Genomic DNA, 10,000 nt, shown 5'->3' with positions numbered 1-10,000 from the left:
GCCTAAACAAAAGTTTTTAGGCCTAAGGTTAGCTTTTATGAATGTTGGCTTCCAAAATCTTGAATTCAGGATTTTGGAAATTTAACTCTAACTCTACGACGTAACTCTATGAAAATAGCTGTCAGAATAGCTGTCCCCGTGCTCCGCCGTTTTTGTCCGGTATATGGAAGTCTACCCCAAAATCTGGACGCAGTGTCAATCAGTGTGAACACCGCAAGGCCAGCCACCCCTACAGCAAGGAAGAAGGATTGGCGCGGTTAGAGGAGCACTCACTTTTCACCAATGTGGGCTGGGACTTTCGGAGCATATTCTTAACAAATTTATCTGTACAATGAACCTCCATGGTCCCAACGAATTCAATTTTTACCTCGATAAATCGCTTATCTTTCATAAACTGTAGCACTATAGCTATACTTACAGAAGCAAGGTGATGCAGCTTAACACGAGCTCTGACATCAAGAGCGGTACCGAGGTGAATTGGGTCCGAGACTATGTAACCAAGATGATCATCCCACATAAATTCCTCTCCAGATCTCTTAAGCTCTCGTTCGAACGCTGCAATGCCCCTGGTTAATTTATTAAACGCGGCTTGTACGTTTCCGCCTTTATGAAAGCATCTGAATTGTAAATGGTCGTCTTCATTCACGAAAACAACAAAAGTATTGTCTTTATTGCGAAATATACCACGTGCTTCCGGCCAATCACGGGCGCGACCTGAGCACGTTATCAGAGGCGACGTAGGATAAGTTGAAACGTTCAGTGACCCCAGACTTGGATCAGGAAATTGGGAAAGGCTTTTATATTCACCTTCAAATTCACCTGTAATGAAAATAAATTATGCAATTAAACGATAAATTAGCAAATTAATCAACCAACTGCTAAACAAATCAATCCATATATATTAATTCAAAAACCAGGAAGCCAATAAGGGCCCAGTTGCTCGAAGCATGTTCAGTGGTAATCATAGTTTAATTAGTACATGATCAAAATCGCAAGGTTGCCATGATATTTAATCCATGGTCTGCAACACGGGGCAGACTGTAACTCCATTTAAGTCAAGAAGGTAATCACTTGATCCATTAAGAGTGCGTTAACAAGAACCGAGCAGATCATTTCTGAGACCACTCTAGTCGGACTCTTTTCAAAGGCTAGCCCAAGTGCAAAGACTTGAAAAAACTAAAAATAGAAAAGGTTTTCCCTCACTTTTACTCCCTCTGGCAAAAAAAAACCAGAAGTAGGCTAGAGGAATGATCCATTATGATATTATGGAAGTTAACCACAAAACTAATCCGGTTTCTAGATTTATTTTTACTGTCTTCTCTCCATCTCACAAATTCTCGACGTCTTGATTAGTACTTAAGCACTGATTTCTCTGCTGAACGCTACGCCAAGATCGGGAAATGCTTTCCTTTCCCGTTGTTAGCTACAAAGGGAACGGTATTTATCTCCCATTCGAAACGTCCTGTCCGATGGAGTGACCAATGCTTTGACGTTAAGTTTTGACCGGCATAGAAACTAGTAGAATACTTCGAGGAACGGGAAATTAGGCAACCAGCCTAGGGCTTGCGAGCAAATATCGAGATTGCAATTCATATAGAAACTGGCTCTGTAACGTCCCTCACCTTTTCGCCACTCACCTCCTAATCGCAAGAAAACCATACGAACCAGATTTTCAATGTTCCTCCTCTCCCCCCTAGAGCACAGGGCCGGTAAACTGTATCCCTCTATTGATCGCCGCGTTTGTATTCGAACAGATGACACGTAATCTGAACTCAACTGACCGTCGACAATCTTACGACTGTCCAAGTCTCTGGAGTGAAAATCGTTTTTGCGGTGTCTATGACATTCCTCGATAACTTCATCAAAAAGAGGAGCGAACACCTCATACGATTCTTTGTCTCCTGCTACTATCCCGGATGCCTGTTGCCATGGTACCCCTGGGTGGTCAACGCCAACTTGAATTGCTTTGTCAAGAGTGAAGCCCTTTGTGGTGGTTTCGTGTCTAATTTAACCATTTAAAAAAAAACTTTCGTTATAAAAAGCCACAATTATTTAGCCAGAACATAAGACCGCAAAATTCGTGTGTAGTTTGTCTGCAATAATTTCTTTTGTTTAGAGTCTTCCCTATTAAGTTACGTCTAAATTGTGAAGGTAAACGAAATAAAACACGAACCATTTATTTATAGTTAAGGACACAGCTAGAAATGGATCTCCTTGTCCTTTTAGTAATTATTCAGTTGATATATCGATATGACGATATGAAACAAGTTGTGCGGACGCAAAAAGTCTTAGGAACAGTGTTCAGCTTCATAAGTATCGGATTAAGTTTACAGTCACGCATTAATAGTATGTTGATCAGAATTCGTATATTTTCTGGCTCTAGGGACGAGAATGTAAAACTAAGGGTTTCTACACCACAACTACACCGTTTCCTTGGAGAAGATTCGAATCTTTTCCATTCCGAGCGATGGAAAATGAGCGCAGAATCAACTACTCCGATGATCAGAGCAAAAGATTGTCGCCGGATTTAAACAAATGAAGCGATTGGCAAACTATTGCTATCGAAAGGAATACAGTCAAGAAATTCAGGACGTATACAAAACATGGACCCCAGGTCCTGGGGTCCATGTTTTGTATACGTCCAGAAATTCAGGCGATAAAATCGACATAACTCATGGACTGAATTATTAATCCAAAAACCTAAGGCCGCTGTTACACGTTGAAACTTTTCACTGAAACTTATGTCCAACGGCGCTGCAAAAAAGGTTTATGCAGGCGTTGCACCGTGTATTTACATAAAAGGTCGAAAGTCGTTCGGAAACGTTGAAACTGCGTAACAAGGCCGAGCGAGACCAGTTGTTACAAGGTGAAACTCCTGTTTTTATCACCACTGCGATTGCCGGACCCTTTGCAGAAGTAGAAAGCGGTTCTACTTTTCGTGAAACTTGGCTCGCAACGGAAGTTCAAAAAAGTTTCACGAAACCGAACATTTTACACGGTGCAATACTTCCTGAAACTTCAAGTTTCAGCTAAAAGTTTCAACGTGTAACGGCGGCTTGACAGCGGCTTCACGCCGTACACGACTCGGAATTTGAGAATTGAAACTGTCGGTCGAGATCGGTTCAATCTACAACTAAAGAAACAAAAACTTATCTGGAAAAGGGGTGCTTGCATCATCCAATCGCAAGATAATTCCCTTTTTGTTTCACTTTCTTTTTTACGACTGTGATTATTTTTTGTGAGGTAACTTAAGGAGTAATTCCTGAATTATTTCGACACTCACGTGACCTGGAATAAAAATGTTTCACTTTCGACTAAAAGGGAGCCTGGTTTCCAAGGTTGTCTATCTATCTTTTCGATAAAATTGCAAAAAGAAATTGTGTTTGATTAAGGATCAACTCAATAAAGGCGTATCAGTGAGAATCACAAGCTGTTTTTGAGGATTTGCGAGTAAACAAAGCGCTTATTTGGATTGTCTTGTCGCCGATGTGATTGCAAAATCAACTTCCCTGTGCGATATGTCAGACATACATTACAAAATGTCACGTTACGTACCGCGTTGAAAAAAATATTTGAACGAAAGGGCAGTGGAAATTGTCTGTTTCTTATTAAGGCCAAATTTAGCCGAGCACGACAACATGCTTAGAAATTTCTTCAAAAAATTTTAGTGGTGTTTTCAAGAATGTTTTTTAAAGGACAATCTTGCGACTTGACCGTGTGTTGCTCTTGTAAACTTTCGTCGATGGGTTTCATTCGCATGATAATTCTTGATTCCTTCTGAATGCCTTAGTTTCACTTTGTGACATTCTTGGATGTCAGTCAAAGTAAGCATTCTTGTAGAGAACTTGTTTTTGAAAGGAAATGCACTGGTATCGTTTCAGTTATGCTGTACATTGTTCGAGGTAATGAATGCCAACAAATGAAGCAATAAGGAGATAAACCGCGTGATTTCACAATGTTGCTCTGTAGAAGATGTAAAGGCGGTACGTTGAATCAGTGTGCAAAAGTATATGATAAATGAGCGAAATCTTTTAGCACTCGTTCACAGATCAAAGTTATTATTTTGTGGCAAGGTTAGGGTTAGGGTTAGGGTTAACGGTTCCCTTAGTTCTTTGCTCCGAACACTGATCGAAAACACTTAGCCAACGTGAAATCCTATGACGGAATCATTAAAGTTACTGCTTGTTTCAATATGAAGTGAACATTTTTGGTGAATTGGCTAGAATATAAAATTAACATTTCCCGCGACGCTTCCACATAAAGTTTGTTTACCTCAAGCTCTCGTAAAGGTCTGGAGTGAGATGATTTGCCATCAAGTTATTGTGAAGGCGTAGATCAGGAAAATTTCCTCGAGGCGGTGGTCTCTCATAACCACACTTCTCTCTGTTCCACGGTTTCATGAAATACCTTACAAACACCTCTCTTGCTACATAGGCGCCACCTCCCAAAGCTACCATACCAACGAAACGGCCATCGGGAAGCAGATCCATCGCTGTGTGCTTTTCCCTTATTACAACCTTTTACTTAACACGGACCATGTGGCAAGTGATATAATTCAATTAATGACGTTTTGACCATTTTAATGACCAATTAGCGCTATGACATAATCAAGCCTATCAGCTCTCGCGCCCAACTGCAACCTCACTTTTAATTAATACTTGGCATCTGTTTAAGGATAACAGCACGTAGTTTCTTGGTGCGGAAGTCATAATTCTTCATCATCAACAAAAGAGTGAAATAATGAAATGAAAACGAAAATAATTTCAGAGTTTTCATTCCTTCTTCGAGTTCATGTCTGAAGTTAAAACTGTGATCTTACATGTCTCGAGATGAATTTGCCAAGAATAAATTTTTGCGCTTAATTTAAATAATAGCAAATTCCTTGAACTTCAAAAAAATATGCCTGTTTACCGAGCCCTCGCATATATTAATAATAAGTTACCAAATGCAACCTCTTTTCGTCATTGCACAGTGTGTACGTAGGTTCTGAGTTCAATTGCCCTTTGAAGCTTCAAGTTTTCGTTATCACAACAAAAGTGCTTATTTCTTTTCACGAAAATTATACCGGGCGAGAAATGATTCTAATAGTTGTGCTGGCTAATCGAATGGTGGACCCCAGGAGCCATGAAAGAGAAATAAAAAAAACGGTGCGCAACATTGGAGATTGAGTAGTCGCGTGTTAACGCACGCGACCACAGTATTGCTTACCGCCAAATTGCGCGTGTCTCCTCGCGTGGGCTCTCCGGCAATGACGCGGCTGTATCAGTGCGTAAGCAAGAATCATGGCGGCCAATGTAAGACGACGACAGGTCACTCACGAAAATAATGGAGGTACCTTAGCCTTTGTTTAGATATGGCACTAGCATATCTATATTTTAACAGAAGTCATGCGAACGTGATAATTATCTAGTTCTAGGGTTTAATCTCGCAGAAAAGAAGGAAGGCATGCAGCGCTCCCGAACCCTCGAACTTCGTCAGCGGGCTGAAGTAAGATCAGTTTTTCCGATTAATAATTTTGTTTGGACTGAAACATGTCGTGATTATTATTTGGCTAAAACTCCTGGTGAGGAACCAAGGCTTTGTGTTATAATGGGAAAAAATGATAATACCGGTAATATTTCGTTCTTTTCATCTTATTTTCCCTGCGCTAAGTTTATTTCCAACGATTGTTTTTCTTTTGAAATTATTTTGATATTGTTTAGCAATTGAGAACAGAACTTATAGATCAAATAGATGGTCAATTGAACGAGCTGCTAGATGATGTTTTACACGATGTGGATTCCTTAGAGCCTATGTCAGATTACAATCACAGGTTAGTTTCTTAATCACATTTTAAAAAGCTGTTATCACATGCAAGTATAACCATGGACAAATTGTGTTGGAAAGTGCGCAAAAACATGAAAATCATAACTGTAATGCCTACAGAATAAGCGTCGGTACCCCCATTCCCCCTTTCAATGTTGGAATTTCTGTTAGACAAAAGTGTTTTGTCAACATTGCACAGGGGTGGAGAGGGGCAAAATGCATATAGAGTGAAGTTTTCCAACCCTTGTGGCGAAGGTTGTCTGAAAGCGCGCAACTCCGTCAACGCACTTTCATTTGACCAATCACAGCGATATTTTGCTTCTGCAACAGCCTCAAGCTAAATTTGTTGTGTTGATGATGTGCATGGCTCCATTGTCTTGAGAACAAAGACCTGTACCCCTAAGACCCTAAGACTCGAAAACGAAGAAAGTAAACCAAAACCTTCGATTTGGATAACCCAAGGCCTCAAAGTTGATTTTTAGGCCTAGGGTTTGCCAAATTGAGGGTTTGGGGTTACTTTTCTTCATTCTCGAGTCTTAGGTTCCTAGGGGGTCTTAGGGGGTTTTAGGGGTCTTTGTTTTCAAGACACCCTGCATGAATCATTGCATAAAATGTTGCAAACATTCAGGAGTATAATGGATTTGTCTGTCTCTGCTGTCCAAAATCATTTCAAATGCTCATGCTGGCAAGTTTTCTACATATATACCTGCACATGACCTTCTAAGATTCACATGAAATAATGGTTCTCAGGTCCGGTAACCCAAACTGTCTTCAGCTATGTATGCATTCAGGAGAGCTTGTATGCCAAATTTTTGTCAGTACAACAAATCAGTCAGGTTAAATAATAGAAAATTATGCACTGTCATTGCATTTACTTGCATCTGTCTCTTATGGATCTTCCACCACTCTGTTTGAAAGGTTTCTCAAACAGAATTCCTATCACTTTTTTTATGACTGTTGGACTTAAATTAGGGTTGTGGCTTATCCACAACACCATCTCTTTTAGAGGAAATTTTGCATGGCTTGGTGTCTAAAATAGAAGTTAAAAATTTTTAGCTGAAACAACAACTATTTAAGCATTAATTCAACCTTCCACCTATTGTTGTTTCAATCCTAAATCTTTCTCTTGAGTAAATCTTTCAAGTGATTTATTTTTGCTTAAATTATTGAACAACTAAATTCCAACTGACATACCCTAGCATTTCCATTTTTCTTTAAAATTATGTTGTCTGTGGCAATATGCACCACATGCAAGGAAATACCAATCGATACAGTAGAATTTGCAAGTCAGTGTTCCTTTGTCTCGTTGCTTTTTGACATGGGAATGAAAATTAAATGTCCTTGGGACGAATGGAATTAAGAAGTTTGCTCACCCCATCAGGCTTTAAGTTCGCAAGATGGCTTGGTTATTATATGTACCACTTTTCAGTGGACTATCTTCCACTATAAGCAGCAAATTATAATACAGAAACATCTTATTGGAGAATATATTAAATGTTTGAAAAGGATGGAATTAAAGTGAAGATCCATGACTGCAGAGAGGTACTTTTTACAGTCAATAATTTGATCTTAGTTGATCTTGTAAATTGAAAATCAAGTAGCCATTAGTTTTGTCAAGACATAAGTTTCCACAGAGAAGTAAGGAAGAACTTTGTCTCAGGTTCCTCAACAAATATATTTTCCCTGAAAATAGGAGGTGCATCTGTTATGGTTCTATTTTATATTTTTGTTCAAAATTGTTCAAACTAGTTCAATTTTGAGTTTTCCTTTGTTTCAGTATTATCATGATGAATATAAACAAAGAAAAACCGAAATTGAACTGGCTTGAAAAATTTTAACCAAGAAAAATCATCTTAATTATCCATGGATGCAGCTTATACACAAGAGCATAATTATACAGACTATTTGTTCATATGTGGACAAAGCCTCCAATATATTTTGAACTTTCTAACAAACATGTGGAATTGTATCAGTGACAGCCTCATTTGATAATATTATAATAATTATAATATAAAAATATAATTATTATATATAAGCGCCTTTAAATGTCAATAATGCATTTTGTTTGTTTTGCAGAGATAAATTGAATGGAAGAAAAGTGTTTGTTCCTAGGGAGTCGGTCTTAACGTAAGTACATCATTGAGACAGTCCTGTTGTTTGTCATAATAGCTAGGATAAATATTGCTTTACCTATAGGTTGATAATCAGTCCATTAATGTACATATACAATCCCTCCTTGAGTAATATCCAATGGCATAAGATATATAATGTGACTAAGGGATGGCTGTAATAAATTATGTGATAATAATATTAATATCATGGGTGACAAATTACTCCTTAATTTAGGCGCGAAATTTCAGCGTTAATTTATAATTTCACATGTGAAATTACAAAATTGCCATGGTAACATCTCTTGTATCTCGATCAGAGCCAAGATGGCATCTAGATTTAAGACAGTGACCATTGAAGAAGTTACGAAATTAAAAGAAGCGGCAGAAAATTTAAATACGTGAAAGAGCACAATTAACTGGGTGAGAGTTTTTGAGAAGTGGTGTGACGAAAATAGCCTTGAGAAAAACCTGGAGATGATTCTTCCCGAGCAGTTGGATAAAGTACTAGAGCGATTTTACAATTACGATTGTGAGGGTAATTTGTCACCCACGACATTAAACGGTAATCAAATGGTTTTCTCGTGAAATTAGGAAATAATTTCACTTGCGTTTTGTCAAAATTCTGATAATTTCCCGAGCCTAAAGGCTCGGGAAATTATCAGAATTTTGACATTTAACGCGCGTCACATTATTTCCTAATTTCACTCGTCGCCATTTGATTACACATACTAATTTTCTGGCAACTGTCCAGGATGTCGTTTCGCTCATGTGACATCAATCTGATTTAGGGCATGACACCCTTTTACTGGAATAAAATAATTGTCCTTCCGGAAAGATTGTTTGTGTGTATGGTTACGTTTGAAAGTGCAGTAAAGACACATCATCCACATTGTGGAATTGGGCCTAGTAAAGCCAATGGGACCTGATAAGGACATTATTTTGCCTCTTGGAAATAATTATCAAGACCTCTAGCTAGGTCATGTTGCTCAACATAAAATATTTTTATCATTTTTATGTTAAGTTAATCTTTCCAAATTTCAGAACGGTGTCCCTGAACTTGCAAAAAGGCTTAACCATTTAGCACCCCTGACACCAAGCAATCCCAAATCTGTAGTAAAATTACTGCTGAGACCTTAATCATCAAAATATGTCCATAAGACATCAAATCGTTAAAATCAGTGGTCCACTTAAATGCACAGATCTCATGAAAGTCAGATCAGGAAGATAACAATTTAAGCTCAGGTGATTTTGGCAAGATTTCAGAGAAGAGATGCAGAGTCCTGAGCACATTTTAAATAAGAAATGGTTTATTCAAGATAAGAAATTTAGATTGCTTTCTCCCATTCTGATTGTCATCTCCTATTATTTCTTTGCAGAGAACTTTTAAAAGTAAATCATATCAAGACTATTTACAACATCTTTGTAGCTTTACTCATTCTGTTAATTATCAATACTGTGGTGTATGATTACATAGATACAGGAAGGTCAGTGTAACCATACTTTCCATTTACATAACAATCAAATAGTTAGGCCATTGTTTCTAGTCTTTGTTTTTTGAAAGCAAGCTCAGGTGCAAAGTCTTTCTTTTGAAAATCACTGTTTGCTTAGATGTAATGTGAAACCATTATTGCCTTATATAAGGCTTTCTATCTGAGCCAAAATACAGTTGCACCTTTAGATTAAGAGCAGTCCTTCTTTTGCAGCTTAGTCAGTCAAAGGCAAGGAAAAGACAAGCATGAGGCCATGTCTTCTTGTGCTTGACTTACTAAGTGGCGATTAAGAGGGATTGCTTGTAGTCTATATACAGTACCTAATGTCTTCAAGGGTTTCTGTAATCATATGTTTACTAGGAGAAGTAATATGCCTATTGCCCAACCCCCAGATTCAAGGGCTTTCCTTTATCTGGTCTGATACTCCTCAGAGTTGAACCCACCAAGGACTAATTAGTCCTCACTAGCATACCTCATTATGACAATCAAGCTTCATCAATCGCCGTAACAATGAAGGTGAACTAGCCTAGGATGGCTTGGAAAATTTGGTTGAGGTGTTTAATATACAGTAGATCAATGTGGCCTTAAGTTTGT

General features: G+C 38.3%; 2 protein-coding genes across 5 annotated transcripts in view; one reads left to right on the top strand and one right to left on the bottom strand.

Annotated features, from left to right (window-relative positions):
- LOC137967306 (creatine kinase M-type-like) overlaps nt 1-4,561 on the bottom strand; it is a 15,024-nt gene extending 10,463 nt beyond the window's left edge. The window contains exons 1-3 of one of the 2 annotated variants that reach the window (XM_068813825.1): nt 4,273-4,561; nt 1,623-2,002; nt 419-819 (exon numbers count right to left, since the gene is read on the bottom strand). In XM_068813825.1, the coding sequence (XP_068669926.1) occupies nt 419-819; nt 1,623-2,002; nt 4,273-4,490 (999 nt within the window). In that variant the 5' untranslated portion in view covers nt 4,491-4,561. The remainder of the gene's footprint in view (nt 1-418; nt 820-1,622; nt 2,003-4,272) is intronic. The other variant, XM_068813826.1, reaches the window with a different exon arrangement.
- A 684-nt stretch (nt 4,562-5,245) lies between these two features.
- Nucleotides 5,246-10,000, top strand: part of LOC138012787 (sterol O-acyltransferase 1-like) — a 20,545-nt gene continuing 15,790 nt past the window's right edge. For 2 of the 3 annotated variants that reach the window (XM_068859677.1, XM_068859678.1), the window contains exons 1-5: nt 5,250-5,331; nt 5,411-5,487; nt 5,703-5,812; nt 7,882-7,932; nt 9,293-9,400. In XM_068859677.1, coding sequence (XP_068715778.1) covers nt 5,283-5,331; nt 5,411-5,487; nt 5,703-5,812; nt 7,882-7,932; nt 9,293-9,400 — 395 coding nt within the window. In that variant the 5' untranslated portion in view covers nt 5,250-5,282. Of the gene's footprint in view, nt 5,332-5,410; nt 5,488-5,702; nt 5,813-7,881; nt 7,933-9,292; nt 9,401-10,000 lie in introns of all 3 variants that reach the window. The other variant, XM_068859679.1, reaches the window with a different exon arrangement.

Source organism: Montipora foliosa, chromosome 8 (genome assembly GCF_036669935.1).
Source record: "Montipora foliosa isolate CH-2021 chromosome 8, ASM3666993v2, whole genome shotgun sequence".
Classification (NCBI taxonomy): domain Eukaryota; kingdom Metazoa; phylum Cnidaria; class Anthozoa; order Scleractinia; family Acroporidae; genus Montipora; species Montipora foliosa.
The sequence above is the reverse complement of the archived record's forward strand: the minus strand, read 5'-3'. Positions and strand labels throughout refer to the sequence as shown.